The 27846-nt window shown below is 38.8% G+C and overlaps 1 protein-coding gene across 7 annotated transcripts in view; it reads left to right on the top strand.

Annotated features, from left to right (window-relative positions):
- Positions 1-27846, top strand: part of LOC131432617 (adipokinetic hormone/corazonin-related peptide receptor variant I-like) — a 581002-nt gene that overhangs the window by 384902 nt on the left and 168254 nt on the right. For all 7 annotated transcript variants that reach the window (XR_009229920.1, XR_009229919.1, XM_058598991.1 and 4 more), the window contains 2 exons: positions 4895-5043; positions 5197-5296. Coding sequence is in view for 5 of the 7 variants with exons in the window: in XM_058598991.1 (XP_058454974.1) it covers positions 4895-5043; positions 5197-5296 (249 nt within the window). In the remaining 2 variants the exon portion in view is untranslated. The remainder of the gene's footprint in view (positions 1-4894; positions 5044-5196; positions 5297-27846) is intronic.

Genomic DNA, 27846 nt, shown 5'->3' on the forward strand with positions numbered 1-27846 from the left:
GTACTACAACTTGATGGTTGACGAGATATTGCGCTTCGACCTGGTGCAAATACGGATTTCACATTCCGGATGGCAGAAAGTACCATTTGTTCTGAGATAACAAAAACATCCATATCGATGACATCAGCAGGAACATCACGGACAGCGTTTTCAAGCTCAATAGCAGATGGTGAGTGAGATGAAAAGACGCTGGCAAAATATCTAGCAAAAAGTCCACATTTATCAAATACAGTCGTAGCTTCTTCGCCGTTGTAAAAAATCGTAAATGGGAGACCAGTTTCGTTCCTCTTCGTATTGACAAATGACCGGAAGAAGTTCGCTCGTACATCTCATCCAAGTCAGTCGATATAACAAAACCGCTTACGTTCGGGACAGAAGATACCAAGTACAGTATTGTGTAGTGAACAATAGAACGACCTCGACATGAGTGAACCAAACGAACAAAAGCTACCGCCGACACGAAAGAATACAATTATTGTTGACTTCAGGCATTGCAAAATTCGACCTTCGATACGAGAACTTGAAGGTTTGCTTAAGGAGCAAATGCATCTTGACATTAAACGTGTGCATTAACTTAAAGTAATAAGACGAATAATGTTGTTTACATCCAGTTTTATAAAGAGTTGGATGCAATTCAATTCGCAAAAGACAATAACAATGTGCACTATGTGGAGCACGAGAACATTAACTACAACATTCCAGTATATATGGAAGATAGTGCTATAAAAGTGCGTGTGCATGATCTTCTCTCAAGCGTCACCGATTCATATATTCTCAAAACTATGTCCCAATACGGAGAGATTCTCTCTATGGAAAAAGAAAAGTGGAAGAATTTTTTCCCCGGTATTCTAAATGGTGTACGTTTATTACGCATACACTTGAAGAAGCCTATACCTTCTTATGTGATTTTCGGTCAAGACACAAGAATTCCGTGCAAATCACTTGTTACCTATGACAATCAGATGGCCACATGACAATATTTCCAAAAATCTGTTCACTACGGTAAGCCATGTGATAAACTGGACAAGAAGACAACTACACCAAAGGACAACGGTGCTTCCTTCACACCAACCCCAACCAATCCCAAATCCCAGTACACCTGTAACAGCCACCAACAACAATGAAGAATCCCCTTCAACGAAACCATCAGTATCCCCTATAGAACAAAGTACACCAGCTGCAGTTAACAACTTACCCTCCAACCAACCAGCAACTGCAACCAATGTACAACAAGGCGCATCTACAGCAACTCTCAACGAGCCCAAGACTACGATCAACAAGGAAAACGAAAATAAAACGGAAATCACACACAACACCGACGATGAAGCAATGAATGATGAGGTAAGCCGCGGACGAAGTGACCCCCGATCCTCGTTGGATGGAAATGGAAACTCATCTCCCCCTAGAAAAAGGGTGACAACGAGATCCAATAGCAAAAAAAAAATTGAGTAACAAAAATATAAGCCAATCGGTCACGTAAAGCTTTTACGCAAAAAGGCCAGAATAAAAAATTTTATTATAAAAAAAAATGACCAGAAGCTCTTCGGATTTCGCCTTAAGTTATGTTGCATGCGGTAAACATAACGTTTGTACAAGAACTTATTGTAGTTGCGGTATTCGTTGCTGGCTATTGTAAAGTGACGTTTAGAAATATCGTCGTATTCATTTAACGTTCTCCATTCGATTTGCAGCAACAAGTCACGCAATGTAGATAAATTTGTTTTGCGAAAATTTAAGCGATCAAATGAAATCTATTCATCGTATAGCATCGAACCTTTGATCGAAATATCGATATCTAACGCCGGATGATAGGCATCACACGGAACCATAGCATTCAAAGCTTCTGAAACAGTGCATTCAGGTAAACAATCGTCGTTAACAAACACCAGATCAAGAAATCGTGATTGGTGATTCGAAACCGTACTAATTTGATGAAGTCCATTAAAGGCAAGTCCATCTATCATCGAGAAGTTATTGCATAATACCACAATCATGACGCTTTTCCGGAGGGATGTGAACAACTCCAATGAAGTAATTCTTAATTGGTGCAGATATCTTAGTCCAGACAGACTCGAACGTTAAGCAATCCAGAATGACCTCACTTGAGGTAAGTGTAGCGGAAGCAGCTATTAAAACTCCACCACCACGACTGCGAGAGCTATTGGTAGAATTGCGATCAGCACGATAAGCCCGGGTTGGCGGTTCAATGCATAGGACGCTGGTCTTACAATCCAGATATCGTATGTTCGAGAAGGATTCTTAGTGTCAGTAGGATCCATAGTACTAGCCATGCAATGATTCTGTACACTAAGAATCGGCTGTGAAGTCTGTTGAAACAGAAAGGCCAAATTCCACATAAAGAATGTAATGCCTAGACTTTGCTTTTTACGATAAACCGAGAATGCAGCTCCAAAAAGTTGCAATGAAGTTGTTCTAGAGTCCAACCAAGTCTCCGTGAGAATCAATATATCGTAGTCACCGTCAATAGCAGATAATTATACATCGTCGATTTTTGAGTTTAATCCTCTAACGTTTTGGTAGTATAATTTCAAATACTCAGTGCTAGTGACGAGGGTAACCACGTTATCATCATGAGAATGCCTACTGTGGTAGGCAATGCGACTATTAGGCTGCAATAATGATGAGCTTGTCGAAATAGTTGAACAATAATCGCCTGAAAATGTTGGCAGAAAATGGTTCCCACCGTCCATGAAAGAGCAAGTTGATTCTAGGTCAAGGTCGTCTGTTGAAGCATTGGTGTACTAAGAGATGAGGCATCCGTTCGTTTTCGAAATTTTGAGTCGATGGGTCTAAAGCAACTGCTTTTGAAGCCGGATCTACGCCGACTTTAAACGATATGTAGCTCATATTGCTAATATCAGTTCCTTTTGCCACCAACTTTACAACATCAGGATCCTGGGTCATCGTAAGATTGGAACGAAACATCGCAGAGATTTCTTCATTGGATACATCGGGGTGAATTCTCGAAAGGTACAGCCAAAATTTTGTTGACGGTTTGACGCTGGGAAAAGATACTACGTTTGTCCCCAATTGCTTTATGCCGGTCAGACACTCTTCAATTTTGTTATCCGATTCGGGACCGCGGGGTCGCTTAGCAGCGCGGCGGGGTATAAGTCGAGGCCATCGATTGTTAACAGGTGTAGAATCAGAAGCATCTGGTTTCGAAAACAGTTTCAGTTCAATTTGTAGGTTGTTTATAGCAGCCGTTAGAATAGTTAGAGGTGACTTTTCATCAGCTATTTTGGTTATAGAGCGGAGATGCGAATTATCAAATAAGTCGGCACAGTTTTCACATATCCAAAACAAATTTTTACGATGGGTTGTAAAATAGCCCATAAGAGCGCGTGAGACAGCAGAGTAAGTTATATGGAAAAAAAAACTTCGCAGGAACCACGACAAGCGATATATTCAATGCGGGTAATTGATTGGCTGCATTTGGCACAATTCTTATCCATGATGATTGTAACAGCCGCTACGATAGCACATCGCAAATGCGATAGATGTTATTGTTTAGTGTTAGCACACAACAGGCCCTCGAAGCGAGAAATGCGATACCCGAAAAATAGTCAAATACACGGTTGAACCAGTAACTCGGTTGCGAAAACGGTTTATACAGGAACAGGCGATAATGAACTAATAAACGAACAATAATTCAGAATCGTCACAATGCAAAAACAAAAATAAAATTCAGTAAAACAGGAGCTTTAAAACCGTATTCGAGCGAGTTGCATTGCGGTACACTCCGCACGTGCGGGTCGTGATTAAAAAATTCACTGTTCCGAAAGTATTAATCTTTCCACTCTGACACTTTGCCAAGATTGAGTTACACCTCTAAGGATTCTTGTTTCAACTAAAAACTAAAATTTTTTTTATTTGTTTATTAAATATTTTTATAAAATATTTTTATTTTTATTGAATAAACTATAAAGTTTTTTTCATTGAATTGCTTATTTGAAAGCTAAGGAAAAGACGCATATTTCATGTCATGGTCGAATGTTTGTGTCTTTATTATTTTTATTTATTTGGAGCAGGAAAAGGCAAAATGAAGCTGAAATAATAATCTCTCACTCCAGCCTCATCGTTTGTATCAACAGATTACAACAATCCAACAAATACATGTATGTACTTAATACTATCAAATAAAACTTTTATTTATTTTATTTATTTTATTTATTTTATTTATTTTATTTATTTTATTTATTTTATTTATTTTATTTATTTTATTTATTTTATTTATTTTATTTATTTTATTTATTTTATTTATTTTATTTATTTTATTTATTTTATTTATTTTATTTATTTATTTATTTATTTATTAGCTAACTAACTTTATAGTATTTAGATGATACTAAACCTATCGGGTAAACGATGGTGATTTTGCATTAAAACTAGAGAAGAAAAGAAATATGCTTTAAAATGGGAGGTAGAAAAGAAGGAGTGGTGAATGAGAGTTGGCGAACGAAACGGGGTTGGGTTCTGCATGTAGACCTAATTAGTGGTCGAAAAAGATGGTGGAAAACGGATAAAAAAGAGGGCGAGCAAACGTGGTTAGAACCGACATATAGATCTAATTAGTGTTCGAAAAGATAGGAGAAGAACGATGAAGAGCGGAGAAGATTTTACAGTATAGGCTGTTGAAAAAGGTTTTTTTTTTGTAAACTTCAAAAACTCATATCTCGAAAATTCCACGCACTATATTGAAATGAAAAAATACGTGTCGAATATTTTCAAGTTCTTTACCGAAAAAATAATAGTTAGATAAAAAAAATTGGGTGGCTGATTTTACGTGGAATGCCCCATGTGTATTGCAATAACATTTAGGCGCATTTCATATTAATTTTTTAATTCCATTTTATTCCTACTGATTTAACAGGTAACATTTCTGATGATGCCACTCGAGATTGCGTGGGCATATACAGTACGCTGGATGGCGGGCGATATCATGTGCCGTCTGATGGCTTTTTGTCGTACATTCGGTCTGTATTTATCAAGCTTTGTACTGGTATGCATATCCGTTGATAGGTAAATATCGAGCAATACGATTTAAATACAAGCAATCACTCGTTTTAATTTAAATACAAGCAATCGCTTATTCATTTTAAGTATTCCAGGTTTCAGTAAAATATAAAACATCAGTAAATAACATTACTATCAATAATTTTTTCATTCCACTAGGTATTATGCTGTATTGCAACCATTGAAGCTGTCTAAAAGAAGAGGTAGAATCATAATATCAATTGCATGGACGTTGGCATTCATATGTAGTACACCGCAGGTAGCTATTATACAATTTCTGTGCCATATACCTGTGGTGGAATCGTAAAGGCCACCACGCTTTTTACATTCTGCTCTTCAAATAAACCATATTCCATTTCAACCCAACACTGTAACCCTTTCTAGAAGTTACTTTATGCGGAACCCAGCCACACATTGTAGCACATTTAATTTTATGATTTGGTGCATCAGCACTCTAAGAATCATATCTTTAAATTTTATGAGCGGGCTCGATACGACAGAAAATATACTCGATACAGAAAACTACCAATCGCACTTCAAATACTTGAAACACTTCCTTACAGCGCATAGCGAAGTAAGGTAATGAAAATAAATATTTTAACTTGCGTGCAGCCCGTGTTGATTTTCCGCCTCGTGCAAGAGAAGGAAATAACTTCGATTGTACTTTCTGTCGCTCAAGCTTGGCAATATTAAATAAATAATTAGCGTTCTCCAAACAGTTCTATATTCTTTAAATTTTACCGAAGTCTCAAGACCTCTCGACCAACACACATACCATCACACTTCGTAGATTTAACAAAACCAAAATTTTCTGAAATAAAATCACATTCTGTACCTAAACGTCAACGAACCAGCGTTTAATTTTTTTTTCGCATGTCGTCACCTGGCATACCGTGACAGTGGTCGCGACTGAAAAAATCTGTGTCCCAGTTAAGAAGGGACTCAGTACAAAACTTAACGTGAAGTGTGATCACAAAAAATGCTGAATCCTTATTAGGAAAGTACTCAGTTTAAAGTGAAACGAATAAACATGCAGAGATGCTACAAAACACTAGTAAGATTTTCGGCTTAAAGTGAAGTAAAAATTCAGCGTTAAGTAAAAGAACGCTACGAAACACTAGTGGGGTGTACAGTTTAAAGGGAAGGAAAAAAATCAGTGTAGAACACAGAATATTACTGGACATTAGTGAGATATACGATGTGAAATCTATGCTGGTCTCAAAAGTGGAAAATTGCAAAATAAAAACCTGTTTGAATCCACCTAGTGGTGTAATGATGCCTTTCTCATATCAATCATACTATCATATAACCCAAGTAGTAAACATTGTTCTTGCATTGTATTTCTTCACTCTTCTCGCAACGATTGTGTGATTGAAAAAGCGCAGTTTGCTTATATGATGTGCAACAAGTTTCTTGTTTGATATGTTTCATAGCAGTAATATTTGTTAAATAGAAACCGAAAATGAAGCTGCTCAAATGAACTTATTGTAGAATCAGTTAAATAAACCGATGTGGAACTTAATCCTTTTAGTTTTTTGATTTGGTTTCACAAGTGTCATATAATTGTCACATTTGTTACAAAAACTTGAAAAATTATTTGTCAAACATACATGACATGAATAACCGTTCTGTAGCTATTGTGAAACATGCCAATTTTCACAAGTTTAAATTGCTACTTGGGAAAATACTGTGGTATTCTTCAAAATTATTTTTCTTCGATTCTTAAAAGGATAACCGAAATAGATTTGTTTGACCGTCTACTGATAAAAACTATCAATTGGAAAAGACTTGAGGTCGATTTAGAAAACTTTGTACGATTTTTCGCTCTTTTCAGTGATGGTATAAAATTTTTAACACACTTTACCCTCGGATCCCGATGAAATTCTGGAATTACGTATGGGACCACAGGACCTTCATTTGAACGTAAGTTTGTGAAAATCGGTCGCGCCATCTATGAGAATAGTTGGAACACATATTTTCAATTTTTTGCACATTTTACCCCATAACTCCGTAACCGGAAGTCGGATCCGAATAATATGCAGGAATTTTGTATGGGACCACGAGACCTTTCATTTGAATCTAAGTTTGTGAGAATTGGTTCAGCCATCTCCGAGAAAAGTTAGTGCAAAAAACGTTACATACACACATACGCACATACACACACACATACACACAGACATTTTGCGTACTCCACGAACTGAGTCGAATAGTATATGAAACTCGGCCCTCCTTTTTTTGAAACAGTAAACAAATTGTTAAGCAAATGCTTGTATTCATTCTATGTTATGGTATTTAGAATGTATGAAATATATGGAAAAGAAATCAGAAAATATGTTTCCCAGTGTTGTGAAATAAATATACCTGTTATTGTCTTAGGATAAGCCTGTTTCCTGATCTGACAAAAAGGTAGTTGTTACAGGTACCCATGTTTGTATATAAAACAATCTGGTACTGCGAATAAACAAGCTAGTAAGAAACGAGTGACAGGTAAGTGATAATCAAGTGAAAACAGGAAATAGCTACTTCTGCAGGGATTGCATAAACGTGTTATTGCCAAATTAGTTGAACTAGGATTTGTTGAATAAAATCTGCTAAACAAAAAAAATGTGATTCATGTCGTTTGGAGTTGAACAAACGAGCTGCTCTATCTAGTAGCGACGACTTATCGAGTATTGAAGAGGAAGATTCTTGTATGGATGTTCAGAGTCAGGAAACAATACAAGCAACAACAGAAACACCAATACAGTCAACAATTTCCAACATCAACATCAATATCAATAGAGAAAACAGACTTAAACATTTCAGAATATATGAATCAATCTCGAGTAATGCCATGGCCTAAACTGAACAAACAAAAATTAGTTTTATTAAATATGTTATGAAGAAATATCAGGAGATATAAACGACATTAGAAGACATATATTAGCTCAAAACACTAATTTCTTAGTTTTGATATGGATGTTGAAAGGCATTTTTTCGCAACATTGCATGGTAAGGGACAATGTGATGCTGTAGGAGTAAGAATAAAACGCATGGCTACAAGTCTTACTAAGGAACGTGAAGATTTTTGCCTTTCTCATATAGAAAGGTTATGCAATCACTGTGAAAACCGACTTTTTAACAGAGGCCCGGCGTGCCGAATGTCATATAGCATTCCACTCAGCTCGGTGTACTAAGCACATATCTCTCTCTCTCTCTCTATCTCTCTGTGTGTGTGATTTAATTTGAAGGCCTTGAAATATCATAGGTTGCTATTGAATTTCATCTGGATCCGATTTCCAGTTCGGGAGTTATGGGGTAAAATATGCAAAATGAACTAAAAACGTGCAATCGATTTTCGCAGAGACCGCTCATCTAATTTTTATATATTTAGATGCAAATCAAAGGTATTACGGTGCCATACACAGTTTATGAATTTCATCCGGATCCGACTTCCGGTTCCGGAGTTATAGGTTCAACTGTGTTAATTATTGTAGACCGTCACTTGAACCGGCGAAACAAAACCCGCAAAAAAATTTCAAAACAAGACGGAAAACTACACAAATCGATAGCCATTATCAGTAGACAACTAAACAAACCGTTTTCGGCTATCCTGGATCTCGGTATCCGGCTCTGAAAGGACCGAAAGTAGTGGTCATATATTCCAAAGTAGATCTCACTCACTTTTCTCAGCGGTGGCTTGACCGATTTCCACAAACTTAGATTCAAATGAAAGGGTTCACGGTGTCACACGGAAATCCTGAATTTCATCCGGATCCGACTTCCGGTTCCGCAGTTAAAAGGTTAAGGTTTTTTAGCTATTGTACAAAGTCACATAAACCGGTGTAACAAAATAAGCAAAAGAAATCTAAAGCTGCACAAATTGATAGCCATTATCAGTAGGCAGCTAAACAATCCGACTCTGGGTATCCTGGTTCCTGGGTTCGATTAACGACGGGAGAAGACAGTTATATGCTCAAAATGGGATCTCACTCACTTTTCTCAGAGTTTGCAGAACAGATATTTCCAATCTTAGGGTCAAATGAAAGGTTACGTCTTATGGTCCCATCAAAAATTACTGCATATTTTCGGATTCAACAAAAATGTCGTTTAGAGTACGATGTCGAAACCGTATACAAACATCAAAATTTGAATAAAAACTAGTAGAGTTTGTACGTCATGTTAGTTGGTGGCCGTACGAACCGACTGCGATACTGGTTCTCGGGTTCCGGTGCTGGGATTACATATAATAGTGAACTCACTTCGTTTTATCAAGGATGACCTACGCGAGCAAAGCACTGTTTCATTCTGTATGTTATACTAGTTAATGCACAAACAATACCTTGGTTTCTTTCGAAAATCGAAGGGAAGCATTTGATAAAAACATCACGCTACTATATATATATATATATATATATATATATATATATATATATATATATATATATATATATATATATATATATATATATATATATATATATATATATATATATATATATATATATATATATATATATATATATATATATATATATATATATATATATATATATATATATATATATATATATATATATATATATATATATATATATATATATATATATATATATATATATATATATATATATATATATATATATATATATATATATATATATATATATATATATATATATATATATATATATATATATATATATATATATATATATATATATATATATATATATATATATATATATATGTATATATATTTGTGGATTTCTATACTAAATTTGGCCGCACTGCGTGTGATAATTATTTCTCACATGAGATTGGTGCTAACGGGCGACGGTGAGATAACAATTATGGCCCTTCTGGCAACTAGGTTTATGATCACGATCGATAATATAGCGCTCCCGCTCGCACCGATCAGTCAGTAGAAAATTAACTAGTGAAGCGAGCAGATCGCACTGTGAACAGTCCCACTGAAAGTAATAAAGTCAAGTTTATGTTGTTCAAAGTTGTTCAAGTGTAATTCGTATGTGCTGTTATAAACCAACTTACCTGTTTAACCTGGAAGAGACTTTATTACTTACCTGTGCTGCAGTGATCCGAACTACTTACCTTAAGTTCTCTGTTGACCTGAAAGTTAAAATTACTTGCCTGATTGTGTGTGAATCCACTACTGGTACATCTTACCAAGCGATTTTCTGCTGCTGGCTGCTGCCTTTCGGTGCAACGTGAGCATACCTGTGGAACGGTAATCTTTCGCGAATAGGGTAATGCACCTATTGCTGCTTGTGTCCGTTCGGAGAAATTCTGGTGACAAAGAAGATAATCACAACGTAGGGTAAGCGACATCATAATTTGGTGCCGTGACCAGGATTTTTCGTTACTCGGACCGTTTGTTCTTGACGTCGCCATTTTGGACGCTGGTTTGAAAGCCATATTCCAAGTTTTTGGATCCCGATTGCTGATAATTCATTATACAAGGCTCAATTTATTGGGCATCAGATGCTTTCTTTTTTCTTTGCATGCTTTAACAATACGAATTATTCCTGATTCGGCCATTGCTACTATTCATTGCGGAGCTTGGCTTGCTTCGAAGCGCCATTTTGCTGTTGAACAATTGGACCATTGTTACCCGTGGCGTCCCAAGCTGCGGCGTGAATCACTTCAGTTACACGTGGCCTGTTTTCTATTGTTGCTGTGGTGTACCTGTTTGTTGGCCATTCCTGTTATACCATCGGACGATTTCTTACATTTTTGTGGGTCTACTTGTGGTCATTGATCGACAGGTCGGACATCTTTTCGGACACGTGTAATATTCAACATTCTGCTTCATACAATGGCGGAGGAGCATTCCAGAAACCAGCTGCTTCACCGACGAGAAACTCTTTTGACTGCTCTGGGTCGGGCAGAGGATTTTGATGCAGCATACGATGCACATCGTGATCAGGGTCAGGTATCATTGAGGCTGGAATACCTGAACGGAGTATGGAGCAACCTCAAGTCGGTACAGGCACAGCTTGAGGACATCGAGATTACCGATGAAGGTGGGACAGAGCATGCAGCTGTTCGAGCTGAATTTGAACCACGTCTTTTTACAATAAAGGCAAGTCTAATGTCAAAACTTTCTCCTATTCCAAATGACCGTAGCCCTGTACCCCCTCACGTTCCTTCCACTCTCTCTGGTATCAAGTTGCCAACGATTTCTTTGCCCGAATTCGATGGAGATTATATGCAATGGCTTGCATTCCACGATACATTCTTGGCGCTTATCGATTCTAATTCGGATGTACCGGATATTCAGAAATTTCATTATCTGCGGGCTGGTTGGCAGAACTAATTCCATTGGAACTAGTTCTGCAAACTACCTGCTAGCTTGGCAAACATTGGAAAATCGATATTCCAATGATTACCTTTTACGGAAACGTCATCTTCAGGCACTCTTCGACATCCCACACATGAAGAAGGAGTCCGCTGCCTCGTGACACGGGCTGGTTCGAGTTCGAGCGGCATACAAAGATTTTGCATCAACTGTGAGAGCCTACCGATACTTGGAGCAGCATTCTGGAGCATCTACTGTGTATGCGCTTACACGACGACACGTTGAAGGCGTGGGAGGATCATGCGTCTACCGTAGCGAACCCGGACTACGCCTGCATCATTGATTTCCTGCAACGAAGAACTCGGGTGCTGGAATCAATCTCCGTTAACCACCACTCAACAGAATCAGCTTCAAGTTCTGGCAGTTATCGCTTCTCGGCCTAAAGTTCTGCCAGTTAATCTCATACACTGAAAAGGAACCATTTCCATTCACAGTTTCACCTTACTTCGTGCGCCTCTACTGCTGGTTCTGGGGAAAAGTGCATTGCTTGTAGCCAATTGCATTCCTTAGTGAATTGCCAGAAATTTATTCGTTTGTCAACAAATGAACGTCAACAGTTTGTCATGTCGAAACGCTTATGCCACAACTGCTTGAAAATTGGTCATTTTGTTCGCAATTGTCCCTCCAATTTCAGCTGTCGTAAGTGCAACAGTCGTCATCACACGCTTCTGCATTTCGGTCAGCCGGACAGTTCTCCAAGAAGCAATAGGGAAGGAATTTCGTCTAGCGCAAGTGCTACTGCCTCTGGTACGCCATCTAGTGGGCCTACGAGTGAATTGTCCACACAGTTAACTGTTGCCGCTACTGAAGATACACCAGTGATCTAAGTCAGTTCTACTCTTCAGCATCTCCGAGAAGATGTCTTTCTGCTTACCGTCGTCGTTAAGGTAGTTGACGCTTTCGGTGTTGAACATCTAGCTAGTGCGCTTTTGGATAGTGCGTCTCAACCGAATCTCATTACGAATCGTATGACACAAATTCTGCGTTTACGGTGACAGCATGTGAACATCACCGTTCAGGGAGCCGGTAAGCTGTCCAAACCAGTACGTGAATCGGTTTTCGCTCAAATATTTTCAAGAAAGGGAGACTTCTCGTGTGGCGTGAATTTCCTAGTGATGGAAAATGTTACGGCCAATCTTCCTTCGCAAAATATCTCGACCGAGGGATGGAAGATTCCGAAGGAACTGTTTCTAGCAGACCCCGCTTTCAACAAAAGTCAACCGATCGATATGGTTCTGGGTGCTCGACACTTCTATTCATTCTTTCCCAGCGCTGCACGCATTCAGCTTGACAGTAACCTTCCGCTTTTGGTTGACAGTGTCTTTGGCTGGATCTTCGCGGATTCTGCTAACTCGTATTCCAACGATCAGATTACTACTTCATCCACTTCGTGCGATGCAGCTGTTGTTTCAATGATTTCACTGAAAGATTCCTACAGTCGGCTTCTTCACGTCATCGGATACTGCTTGCGATTCATCGCCAACATTCGTTCGAAGTCACGAACTCAGCCTTCACAATCATCTTCGTCCTAAGGCCAATCACCAACTGTTGCAGAACTTGCCAAATCCAAAACAGTCCTCACTCGACACGCTCATCATGATGGATATGCTGCTGAAATCAAACAGCTGGAAAAAGGAAACTCTGTATCGAAACAATCCAACATTCGCCAAATGAACCCATTCATTGACCAAGAGAGAGTGTTGAGGGTGGGAGGTCGCTTAAATTTAGCCCAATTGCCTTACCAAGCAAAACATCCGTCCCTAATTCCTAACAATCATTCTTTCACTCGCCTAATTGCAGAACATTTTCATCGTAAATAACTTCACGGCGGCGGGCGGCTGCTGATCAGTGCCATTCGCGAAGAATTCTGGCCCCCAAACGGCCGTAGACTGGTTCACAACATCGCAAGAAATTGCTTTCGTTGCAATCGCGTCAATCCGATACCTGCCCAACAGCAAATTGGTCAATAACCTGTACAGCGCGTCATCCAAAGCCGACCATTCAGCATCACAGGCGTCGATTATGCCGGCCCATTGTATCTGCGTCCGATACACAAACGTGCTTCACCTGCAAAAACTTACTTGTGCCTTTTTGTATGTTTTTCCACCAAAGCAGTACACCTTGAGTTAGTCAGCGATCTTTCTACTCAAGCCTTTTTATGCTCTCTTCGACGCTTCATCGCGCGTCGTGGTTGTCCTGCTCACATACACTCAGACAACGGTAAAAATTTTGAGGGACCGAAAAACGAACTGATCGAATTATTCGCCAGATTTGAAAACCGATCAGAACAAGCTGAAATAATTTCTGCCTGTGCTGAGCAAGGTATCATCTGGCATCTAACACCACCCAAAGCCCCTCACTTTGCTGGTTTGTGAGAGGCAGCAATCAAGGTAGCGAAAAAGCATCTCTATCGTCAGCTCGGGTCGTCCCGCCTCACGTTCGAAGATATGTGCACAGTGCTCGCACAAATTGAAGCAATCATGAACAGCCGACCTTTGCTTCCACTCACCGAAGACCCCAACGATTTGGCTGCATTAAATCTAGCGCATTTTATCATCGGTTCGTCACTGCATGCCCTGTCCGACCCAGATCTACAAAGTATACCAGCAAACAGGCTTGATCACTACCAGCAGCTGCAAGTGCATGTGTAGCGCTTTTGGATACACTGGAAAAAGGAGTACTTATAGGAGCTACTAAAAGACACCCGTGGCTGGCAGCGCAATGACAACAAAATTCCTGGTAAATTAGTCATCGTAGTAGACGAACTTCAACCTCCGATTCGATGGCCTCTTGCTCGCATCGAATCAATCTTGCCCGGTAGAGATCAGTTAACTCGCGTAGTACAACTTCGCACTGCTCGCGGAATCATCACTTGTCCCATCGCAAAAATCTGCAGGTTACCTGATTCTACGACAGTCCCTGCAAGCGAAAAATCACCAGTAAACAACAACGATGCATCAACTATCCAAAGGAGTTCGGATATAACTTTTGTTTAAGTAAAACACTAATTTAACACTTGAAATGTAAAGATAAATTTATTTGTACACTAGCTATAAGTCTATGTTAAGTGTTTACATTTTCTATGTTGAACATAATTGTTCAAGGCGGCGGGTATGTTGATTTCTATACTAAATTTGGCTGCACTGCGTGTGATAATTATTTCTCACATGAGATTGGTGCTAACGGGCGACGGTGAGATAACAATTATGGCCCTTCTGGCAACTAGGTTTATGATAACGATCGATAATGTAGCGCTCCCGCTCGCTCCGATCAGTCAGAAGAAAATTAACTAGTGAAGCGAGCAGATCGCACTGTGAACAGTCCCACTGAAAGTAATAAAGTCAAGTTTAAGTTGTTCGAAGTTGTTCAAGTGTAATTCGTATGTGCTGTAATAAACCAACTTACCTGTTTAACCTGGAAGAGACTTTATTACTTACCTGTGCTGCAGTGATCCGAACTACTTACCTTAAGTTCTCTGTTGACCTGAAAGTTAAAATTACTTGCCTGATTGTGTGTGAATCCACTGCTGGTACATCTTACCAAGCGATTTTCTGCTGCTGGCTGCTGCCTTTCGGTGCAACGTGAGCATACCTGTGGAACGGTAATCTTTCGCGAATAGGGTAATGCACCTATTGCTGCTCGTGTCCGTTCGGAGAAATTCTGGTGACAAAGAAGATAATCACAACGTAGGGTAAGCGACATCATATATATATATATATATATATATATATATATATATATATATATATATATATATATATATATATATATATATATATATATATATATATATATATATATATATATATATATATATATATATATATATATATATATATATATATATATATATATATATATATATATATATATATATATATATATATAAAAAAAACGCGATACTCCCCAACCAAACTTAACCGGACAACCGATAGAAGCTCCAAGCAATACAGCGAAGTCAGCAACACCGAAGTGGAACGCCAACGAACGCAACTCAACACCGTACGTGAACGGAGGACCGTCGTTGCTAGCCGTCAAGTCAGCAGTTTAGGGACAAAGACAGGGCTCTTCAATGTATCGAACATTGCACAAAATAAATCAGTTCTAAGTTAGACTTCGAGCAATACATTTGGTCTTTTTAAAAACTCTTCCAAGATTACTTAAAAGTTAATTGGCGCAGTCGGTAGGATTTAACTAGTTTTTGAACCGCAATCGAGCATTCACGAAGGAATATCGTGAATTTGTGTTCAAAAAAAAAACCGGTTAAATTCGTGAACCTAATAGTTCCACCCGCGAGTGAAAATCGCATATCAGGGTAGTGTCATTAAACACGAAAGGATCGAACGAACATCGACTTTAAACGTGAGTAATTTTAATTTAACTATCTAGCTATTCCTAACTAATATTTACAAGCAACAATACTAACAAGTGAGTGAACGAAATTACCAAAATAAGTGTAAAGTGAAAAAAAAAATATTTAAAACTAGCGGAAGAAGTGTAACGTTATCTTAAATTTTTTTGAAAAAAAAATGGAACAACAAATCGCTAACCTAAGGCAAGCCTTAGCCGAACGAGATGAACAAATCGCTCATCTTGGATTGGAGGCACAAGGCGCAGCGCAAGCCGTACAAAACGCGCAAGCCGAAAGGGCCACAGTAGCGGATCTTGCACAGCAAAGGGCAGAGCGAATTGTGCAGCTCGAGCAAACGATCAGAGATGCACCGAATAGGGTACACTTGCCCACGGAAAGTGTCCTGAATAAATTAAGAACTCCCAACATTTTACGGGATTTGCCATGCTTTGACGGCAACCCAGTGAAGTTGCATCAATTTTTAAGAGCCATCGATAATATAATGCCCATTATCGATGAAGCGATAAATACGCCTATGCACAGTGTTTGGATACAGTGCATACGCTCAAAAATCGTTGGAGACGCAGACACCATATTAGAACTATATGGTACTGAATTATCGTGGCGAGAAATCAAAACAAACCTAATAAACCACTATAACGACAAACTTGATGAAGTGTCGTTAACGCGTGATTTGTTTAAGCTTACCCAAGTAAGCACCGTAGAAGAGTTTTATGGCAAGGTATCACATATAATCTCGCTTTTAATAAACCAACTTTGCTTAACAGAAGCAAATGGTGAAGTCATAACAGCAAAAAAAAGATTTTACCAAGAAATCGGCTTAAAAGTATTTTTGGCAGGGCTTAAGGAACCCCTAGGACCAATAGTTCGCGCTCAGTCTCCAGAGACTCTAAGAGTAGCTTTACGATTGTGTGCAGAAGAAAATAATTACCACTACGTCATAAACCCGTTCAGATCACACCAACCACCCATTCCATCTCCTAAACCTCAATCCCATCCACCAACATTCAAATTCCCACAACAAAATCTTTATAATAGACCACCAATAAAAGCGTTCCAAGCCAATTTCAGTCAACAACCAAAACCATTTTTCCCATATCCAAATCCCAATCCTTTCAACCAATCACACAATACAAATCCATTCAAAAGTCAACCCAACTATTTCAAACCCCAACCAAATCAATATTCATTCAATCCTTTCAGACCATTCTCCAATCAGAATGTTTTTGCACCAAAAAACACTCAGCTTCCAAAACCCGTTCCAATGGAGGTTGATCCCTCCATACGATCGAAACGAATCAATTACATGAACTGTCCACATTTTCACCTTGAACATGATCCGTACGAAAATCATTGCCCTCAGTACGATAATAACGAACTTCGTTACTATCCAGAGTCCAATGAACACTACTACGGAGAAGAGCAACCCTACTATGAAAATAATATGCAATCGTATGCAGTGGAAACAACAGAACCACCAGCAGAAAATTCTAACACTGAACAAACGGAGACCCGCGAGATTGACGATTTATATTTTCAGATAGTGGGCGCAATAGCCGACAAGACATAAACAATTTCATACCGTTTATTATTCTCAATACCACGAAAGGAGAACTTAAATTTCTAATTGATTCAGGTAGTAATCGAAATTATCTATCCAATAAACATGTTAATCTAAATAACTGTAGGCTCACTACACCTACAACAGTGAGAAACGTGAGTGGTTCACATATAACGAATAGATATGTAGAATTGAACCTGTTTCCCACGATCCCAAATACACAAAAGCAAGTTTTCCTAATATTTGATTTCCATCCGTTTTTCGATGGCCTCATTGGGTATGAGTCCTTGACCAACTTAAATGCAGACATAATCACTTCAACTAATGAATTGAAATTTCTTTGTGGAAAAGTAAAAATGAAACGCAAGTACCCTGACACCAAGTCAGTGTATATAAATGCGCATGAAAGAAAAACAATTAACCTCCCGACGCGAGTGAACGAAGACTTCTTACTAGAAACTGACTTAGTCATTGAACCGAATGTAGTGATTCATGCTGGATTATACTCAGCAGATAACGAAAATGTCCACATGTTAATCAGTAACTATTCTGATGAAGATCGAAACATTAATCTAAGCAGCAACATTTTAAATCCAGAAATTAACAATTTCGAAACAATATCACCTGACCAATATGAATCTACAAGTCACCTAAACGAAACTTTATTCGATCAGCTAAGAATAAATCATCTAAACGCTGATGAAAAAAGGAAACTTCTAAAAGTGATAGCGAAGCATGAGAATGTATTTTTTAGAGAAGGTACGCAATTATCCTTCACCAACGCTGTAAAGCACACAATAAAAACAAAAGATGACCTGCCAGTACATGTGAAATCATACCGTTACCCCTTCTGCCATAGAGAAGAGGTCCAACGTCAAATTTCTAAACTTTTAGACCAAGGGATTATTCGGCATTCGATCAGCCCATGGACGTCGCCTGTGTGGATCGTCCCAAAAAAACTAGACGCATCAGGTAAAAAGAAGTGGCGGCTAGTAATAGACTACCGCAAATTAAACGAAAAAACGATCGAGGATCGCTATCCGATCCCGAACATCACAGACATCCTAGACAAGCTAGGACGGTCTATGTACTTTACAACATTAGACCTTGCATCTGGTTTTCACCAGGTCGAAGTCGAAGAGAAGGACATTCCTAAAACAGCCTTTAGTGTCGAGAATGGGCACTATGAGTTTTTAAGAATGCCTTTCGGTCTTAAAAACGCTCCATCGACATTCCAACGTGTGATGGATAACGTTTTGCGAGAGCATATTGGCGTCATATGTCTTGTGTACATGGACGACATTATTGTCTTCTCAACAAGTTTAAGCGAACATATTGATAATCTATCAAAAATTTTCGCAACACTAGAAAAACATAACCTAAAAATTCAGCTAGATAAAAGCGAGTTTTTACAGAGAGAAGTTGCTTTTCTAGGACATATTATAACACCGGATGGAGTAAAACCAAACCCGGATAAAATACAAATTATCAAAAATTGGCCAATTCCACAAAACGAGAAAGAACTCCGTGGCTTCCTAGGAATTCTAGGATACTATCGGAAATTTATCAGAGATTTTGCTAAAATAGCAAAACCTCTAACCAACTGCTTACGAAAAGAAGAAACAATCACACACTCGGGCGAGTTTGTAGCAGCCTTCAAACGCTGTAAACAAATTTTATCTGGAAGTGATATCCTTCAGTATCCAGATTTCTCAAAGCCGTTCATTTTAACCACGGATGCTTCCAATCATGCAAATTCATTTATAGCACATTAAATTTGCAATCAAACAGATACAGGAGGTCTATCGACTTATTAGGAAGTACAATCAAGTTCATAACAGGTAATCTCGACGCAGAAGATCTGAAAATTATCAATAATAATTTAGATGAATTGCGAAAAACTGGTAATTTTATCGTTAAACAAAACAATAGACAAATCCAAATTAATTCCAAATTCGAAAACAGGCTTAACCTAGTGCAGCGTCCTTAGCAAATTTGCTGTATTGCTGGTTTGCATTGGCGCAGCAGTTTTTGTTTACGCGCTCTTGGAATGTGCTCGGGGTTGCTGAGGTGTTTTTTGTTTACGCGACACTGAGGTGCTCTGCGTAAACAAAGAAATTTCACGGACAACCGCGGTAACGTTCACGATGGTCTCGGGTTTAGGCCGAACAGCTAGTGAAATGTTAGGAACATAAAAACCACTAGTCGGGAAAAAATCAGAGTTCAGTCTCAGAGTGCGCGGAAAATATCCGTTAGTCTCGGGCGTCGGCCCGTAGACAAGTTAGTAGTCAGCTCAGTTCAGTTCAGTTGAGTTCAGCTCAGACCAGACTCAATTTCTAAAGAATTAAGTGAAAAGTTCAGTTCAGTTGAGTTCAGTTCAGTAGAGTCCAGCTCGGTTCAGCACAGACCAGACTCAATTTCTGAAGAATTAAGTGAAAAGTTAGAGTTCAGCTCGGTTCAGCACAGACCAGACTCAATTTCTGAAGAATTAAGTGAAAAGTTAGAGTTCAGCTCGGTTCAGCACAGACCAAACTCAATTTCTGAAGAATTAAGTGAAAAGTTAAGTCTAGTTCGGAGTGTAATACAGTAAGCCGTAGGAGTATGCATAGTGTGCATTGTGAGGGTCAAGTATCAAGTGACCTCAAAATCAAGCAAGAAATAATGTTTTCGGAAGGCATCTAAAGAAGTGAAAATTGCTGTAATGAATAGAGATTTAACAGATTCATGTGTAGTGTTTGAGATCACCATGAAGTGTTGTGAATAGATTTTCAAACTAGTGGAGTATGCACTAGATTGTACTGCAGTAGGACATACGTTCATATGTGCGTAAACTTAATGATATGCCGAACTTAGTGAGACTGCGTGAAGCGTTAGCCTTATTAACAATCGTTATTGTTCGTTGTTAGATCGTGGGAAAGTACTCCCAAAACAGCCTAATCCTGCACTATTGAGAATAAGTAGCTGTTAAGTGAAAAGCATAAAAAGATAAACTATAAACTCAGAAAAAAGGTGAATTTCGTGGTATTACTCCGTATAGAACTAAAAGAAACGTCATCTTCGTTATTCTGCCACCCGCCACCGCTCGGCCGGGAGCCTACAAGTGGTGACAGCGGCGGTCCTTTGCGAGGCAAAGGAAGACATCATCGGAACGCAAACCCAAGTGACTACCAGAATTCGGAGATGATCGGCAGAAGGGGGATGTTCATCATGTTGATCGAGTAAGTAATCCATGCACATTCAGTGCGCTTTGTTCGACATCTACATTCAACAGTGAATTGGGGCAACCACGCCTGATCGGGCCGTTGCCGAATATAGTACTATAAATTCACAAAAGAAAAAAAAAATGAAACCTAAGTTAATGATAGCATAATTGTAAAATGTCAGGACGACGTAGATACAACTGACACACCAATTTTACACCGTGCATTGATACTAAAAGACGAGTTATTTACATACACGGCTTGGAAATTATTTACATCACACAGTTTGTTTTTTTTTTACGTTGAGGAGTAAAATTTCTGATAGCCCGTTAGAATAGATTTTCGATGGTTCTATAAAGAACCGATTCGATGGTTTTATGTAGTGATTTTTGGTTTATATTTACAACTAATCTTCACATATGGGAAATACCGGAGCAAGTAATTTTGAAATTATCTTAAATGGATCAGCTCGGTAGAATTAATGAAATTGGCGAATATATTGTGAAAGAGTACGAAAATCTCTATAAAAATAAAACTAGACCCCGATCATTAGCTGGGATAATTGCAAAAAGAGAGACTAATTGGTGGTTACGAAGCGCGCGTCAGTGTAGATTGTTGGAATACATTAACAGATCAGTTTGAAAACGTAAAAACAAAATACGACGCGGCAATTAGAATATTAGACGAATCCACTATTATCGAGGCCGAGCAACTAAAATCGCCCATATTACAATTAAGTGTGGATTTAGACACAAACAAGCGCGCCGGTAACAGCTCAAACACCGCAAACATGAGCCAAAATAGGAACGAAAACGCCGAAAGATATCGGTTTCCGATGCAAACGGCGATACAATGTATTCCAGAGTTTCATGGTTCAGTGGATAAACTCGAACCATTTTTAATACAAATAAGCTATTTCGCAGACGAAATACCATTGGGGGAGGATCAAAAACCACTATTGAATGTGGTGTTGATGAAATTGAAAGGGAAGGCAGCGTCATTCATAAACAGAATACGAACTAACACATGGGAAGAAATGTTTCAAAATCTGAAAAGACAATTCAGCATAAGAATAACCGTTGAAGGCATTTTACAGAAAATAGAGACATTAGAGCAAGGACCGTCGGAGACATTTACAAATTATGCTGATAGAGCACTGCAAATTTATGAATGCATCGAAGAGATGCAACGAGATCAACACACCGAAAGTTCCTTCGCAGAAAGGAGCTTGAAAATACATTTCATTGGGGGATTACGAAACGCAAGCTTGAAACAGGCAGCGAAAAGTCAAAAGGGTATTGCATTTAGAGATTTGATACAATTTTTGCAGGATGAACATGCGGAATGTGATCATCTGGAAAACATAGTACAACGATTACAAGCCTGTCGGATGTCAGAGAACAAACATAGAACTGCAGATCAGTTGGGCCATGTTAGAAATAGATTCTCAGGTCAGCATCAACAGGCTCACGGCAGAGCTCCACGACAACCAAATTGGGGGAATTCTTGGAACCAGGAAAGACCTGGCGGAAGTCGATCAAACGATAATAGGAGGTATTATCGAGAACCTGAAAACCGCGGTAATCAGTATAGAGAATCCGGACGCATGATGCCAAATTATCAGAATAGCTACGGAAGCCGAGATGATAACAGACGTCAATATAATCGTCAAGACGAAAGATATCAAGTACGAAACCAGGGCGTGAATAACCAAGCTGAGGGCAGAACATGGCGAGAAGACAGAAATCGAGAAATGATGTATAGAGACCAGTCTCCCGTAAGAAGGTACGATGGCAGAAACTACGATCAACAGGTTAGACACCAAGATAGCACGCAGAATAACGGCAGAAGATATAACAATCAACAATCCAACTATCAAAAAAACTAAATTATGGGGCGTATGAGTTGACAGAGAACCGAACACCCCATGAAAAGTATAACACATGGAATGTAATTAAGAAAATACAAAGCAAGGTGGAACAAATTGACCACCAATTGGAAAGAATGACGGATCTTTCAAACAGAGAAAGAAGTTCGAGTAAAACTCGAGAAGCGAATACTATAAGCCATTCATTGGCAAGAAATTGGTTCAACGCATTCGAAATTGAAATGAGAACCACAACGAGACCTAACATTAAGAAAAAATTCCTAATTGATACCGGCGCTAGTTCCAACCTAATAAGCAGAAGATGCGCGGAAGAGATAGGTGCATACAGAATAAATATTAAAGAACAAATTCATTACACAGGAGTAATGAATATTCCTCGAATTAGTCTCGGTACTACAGAAGCAGACTTTTTAATAGATAACCTAAAATTTAGAATAAAATTTGACGTCGTCGAGGAATTAGGATTTGCAGGCATCCTTGGAATGAACTTTATAAATAAGCACGTTACTAATATAGATATCCAAAATGGCAAGATAATCTTACAAGAAAAGCAAATTGTATTTAGCATGGAAGCAAAGCCGATACCAAAGTGGCTACAATATGCTATGGGAGATACGGAGCGACAAGCGGAAGGCCATAATCAGAAAATTACAGGAGCACAGAATTCGCTTCATGATAATATAGAATACAAGTCAAATACAAACAACCTAATATATAAGGAAAATCAATACCCAATGGTAACCGAGAAAGGGTGTCAAACTGAAGAAAATATACGTAGTAGAACGAAAACCAATAACATAAGCTGCCAAACCGAGTTCATTATAGCAAACGTAGACATAATAGGTAAGACGGAAATCAAAACAAATAACTATGACATATATAATAGTGTACATGACAATGTTCATAACAAGAATAATAATGAAAATGACACAGCCGATTTTGATTACAAACAAATGATAAATGAACAAGTTTTTAAAAGGGAAAAGTTTACCACAATATGCAAGGATGTAGACGAATTCAACGAAAACAAATCGGGGCAACAAAAACCTATTCTCACAGAAGACAACTATGACCTTAGCTTAGTGGAAAACAACAAATTTAAGACACTACAAGGATCACGTAGAATAGAAAAAGTTCTCGAAGTGCTAAATGCTGAAGTCTTAGAGGGTAGTTTATCAAAGCGTAATAAATATGAAATAAATAAAAAGCACGTGAATAAAAATGATAACAATAATGCATCGTATCAGAGCAATCATGAGTTATACAAAAACGACGATCGTTCAGATAGTATGCTCCCCGGTTGTGGAACTACTATTACTAATGAAGAGGAGAAGGAGTTTATTGACAGAGAGTATGACGAGGAAGACAAATGGTTCCTTGATTTAGATACAAATCAAGACGTAATTCTTACGGAAAATAAAAGATACGGTCAAATAACTGGTCGAGACCGAACGGAAAAAGTATTAGAATCACTAAATATGAATCATCTAAAAAGAGAAAATTTTAGGGATATAGAGATGATTATGGCATCATATAGCGATGTATTCTATCTGAAGGGGGATAAACTAACTATCACTGATGCGGCAGTGCACGAAATTGAGACCACGTCAAACGTGCCTATCAACAAACGGCAATACAGATTTCCGGAAGCTACAAAGAAGCATATTAACGAAGAAATCGAAGAAATGCGTAGGCAAGGTATCATAAGGCCTAGCAAGAGCCCATGGAATGCTCCAGTATTATGCGTACCAAAGAAGGACGATGAATATGGCAACAAGAAGTATCGAATTGTAGTAGACTTCAGAGCATTGAACTTGGTGACAAAACCCTTTGTATACCCGATCCCCTTGATCGATGAAATCTTAGACAACCTAGGGAACAGTAAATATTTTTCAACTTTGGATTTAAAATCGGGATTTTATCAAGTACCGATCGACCCAAAGGATGCTGCAAAGACAGCCTTTTCCACTCCAAAAGGGCATTTTGAGTTTACGCGGATGCCTATGGGGTTAAGAAATAGTCCATCTACTTTCCAAAGATTAATGAATACTGTCCTATACGAAATAAAAGACGTCAAAGCAATCGTATACTTAGATGATATAATTGTTTTTGGCACTACCGTGGAGGAACACAATAACAACTTAAGTAAGGTGCTGAAGGCTTTGCGTCAACATAATTTGAAAGTTGAGCCGGGCAAATGCCAGATATTGAAAGATGAAATAAAATACCTAGGGCATGTGATAGATCAGAATGGAGTACGTCCTATGGAGGACAATATAATGGCTATCAAAGAAATGTCAGCACCTAGAACGGTCAGAGGCGTCCGCTCATTTCTAGGAACGGTAAACTTCTATGGAAAATTCATACCGCAACTAGCAGAGAAACGTAAACCGTTGAACGACCTCTTGCGGAAAAATGTAAAATTTGTTTGGACAGACGAATGCCAGAAAGCATTCGAGGAATTAAAAATTTTTCTGACATCCGACACACTGTTAGTTAGACCGAACTACAAAGATACGTTCGTGATCACAACAGATGCTAGCGAGTACGCCATTGGAGCTGTACTATCTAACGAAAAGTCTATCGATAGACCAATAGCATATGCCAGTAGAGGCCTAGTAGGTGCTGAAAGAAGGTACCATACGATTGAGAAAGAATTGTTGGCCATTGTCTGGGCGGTAAACAAGTTCAAACACTTCGTTTATAATCAAAAATTCATCGTCTACACAGACCACAGACCGTTAATTTCAATATGGCACTTGAAGGAAACTTCGCCAACGCTAACACGGTTACGATTAAAATTACAAGGATTGGAAATAGACATTCGCTACAAACAAGGCAAGGACAATGTCGTAGCAGACTTTTTATCGAGATTGCCCGAACAGGATGAGACCCCACACACCATATCGGTAGTAACGAGACAACAAAAACGCCAACACCAGCAAGCAGAAGAAGATCTTGCGAAGCAGAAAGATGCAGAGAGTAGAGTGAACCCCAAGCAAATTAGGGATGAATCCGGGCGATTCGCGTTATTTGAAAATAAACAGAAAACTGAATGGAACCCACACATGGACGGGTTGGAAAACATCGATTTTGGATGCGATGAGAAGGAAGATTTGGGGGGATTCTCGTACCTCGAGGAGTACGATATATGTACCAGAGAGAACGACATTGAATTCAATCGATTAAAAATTTCGACAAAGAAAATCGACGAAAACAACGCTGAGGCTACATTCGTAATAGTAAACAGCAAATCAGCATACAAGGAATTGGAGGAAATCGTAGAATTACCTCATGGTCTAAAGGACCACTTGAACGGAAGGATCTTTGAAATTCCGAATAGGAAGCTATGGGGGTTGATTTTGAACGGGTCCAAGAAATCATTAACAGATACACACGTACTTTTGGGAGGGCTAATGGATGCCTTTACAAACTGCCCCGAATACGTAAGAAATGCGGAAACCATTCAAAGCATTTCATTCAGGAACTTGAAAAGGGCTCCTGAGTCGACGGCACTAAGGTTTATTGCCAAGAAATTTGGCAAGATATTCACATTATACGCCCCAGAGAAGGATCGAATGCTTGTAGCAGAGGAGGATCGCGAGACAGTATTAAAAGAATTCCACGATTCTCCCTTAGGCGGACATGTAGGTAGCAAACGTATGCGGATGCGAATGAGCCCGCTGTTCCAATGGAAAAATATGCGCCAAGACATCGAGAATTATGTCAAACAATGCGACTCGTGCCAGAAAAATAAGATTGGCAGGGCAAACAAAATTCCGATGAAGATAACTACAACATCTTCTGAACCATTCGGGAAATTATATATGGACATAGTAGTACTCCCAGAATCAGACTGGGGTAACAGATATGGTCTGGTTATGCAAGACGATCTGACCAGATATTTAATCGTAGCACCCATGGCAAATCAAGAGAGCTCCACGGTTGCTCAAACATTCGTAGACCATTATATATGTAAATTTGGGACACCGGCCGAACTGGTAACCGACAATGGAACAAATTTCGTAAGTTCTCTAATGAAAAACGTATGTAAAATTTTAAAAATTAAGAAGATTACTACAAGTACCTACCACCCACAAGCAAACCTCGTGGAGAGATCAAATAGGGAATTGAAAACTTATCTTAGACAGTATGTGGGTAGCGACCCAACAACCTGGGATCAGTTGTTACCATTCTTCACGTTCGAATATAACACGACCATAAACTCATCTACTGGCTACACGCCGTTTGAGTTATTATATGGAAAACGGGCAAATATTCCGAATTCAATTTACAAATATGACAATGATGGTTTATACTACGAAGACTACGTGAACGAAATGCGATCGACATTCAAGCGATTACATACTCAAGCACGAGAAAATCTAGTAAAATCCAAAGAAAAACGGAAGGAGTTGTACGATAGAAGCTCCAATGAATGGCAACCAATGTGGGGAGACTTGGTACTAGTTAAAGCCAACCCCACAGGAGCAGGACAGAAATTACAGTCGCTATGGAGAGGACCCTACGAAGTAGTTGCTCTCCCTAGCGAACAAACGACAACTATCAAAAACAGAAACAGATTAGAAAAGATTCATAACAACAGATTGAAGAAGTACACGGATTAAGTTTCTAATGGGAATTTATATTGGAACAGTTTTTGGTTAATCATTGAAGTATCACAAATTCGATCGCTATAAAGTATCACAAATTTAGCGCCAAGGTCAATATCAGGCTAAACGGATATGGACTTGAATTTTTTTTCTTTTCAACAACAGACGCACTCGAGAAACAAAACTACGCGGCATAGTAAGCTGTAAACATTAAACAGTCCAACTTTCTGCCGCGCACAGCAAAACCAAGCAAGCGTTGCATGCGCCAGAACGATGGGCGCTCGGCAAAAACAAATGAAACCATCGCGAAAAAAAATACAGGCTAAACTCGATTTAGAAGCACCTATGAATATGCATGCAGACGAATGCGCGCGACTAAGCATGGGCGGCGAAAACACATTTCATATTTTTAAGGATTATTAGTATCAGTTGTTTTTTTTTGTACTATAATCTTAAGAAAAAAATTCTTTCATTAACAAATCCAAGAGTTTTCACGTTTGGAATGTGTCTGCTTGTATACATTCCAGTATCATGACGGCTATCGAAATATTAGGAGAAAACAGCGGAAGTTACGATGGGAATCTCGTGTTACAGAAACTGGGGATAGCGCGAACGATAAGCGGATCATATGAGGTTAGGGTGAGTGTAAATTTGGAAGAATTACTAACAATTATGGATAGAACTAGACAGGGGGTACAGTCCCTGGTGGAGGACTGCAAAGCTGCACCAAGAACGATAGATCCTAACCGGTGCAGGGAGTTAATTAAAATGCTTGAGGAAGATAGCAAAGAAATATACGACCTCGGAGAAATGATAA

The sequence above is a fragment of the Malaya genurostris genome, chromosome 2 (assembly GCF_030247185.1).
Source record: "Malaya genurostris strain Urasoe2022 chromosome 2, Malgen_1.1, whole genome shotgun sequence".
Lineage (NCBI taxonomy): Eukaryota > Metazoa > Arthropoda > Insecta > Diptera > Culicidae > Malaya > Malaya genurostris.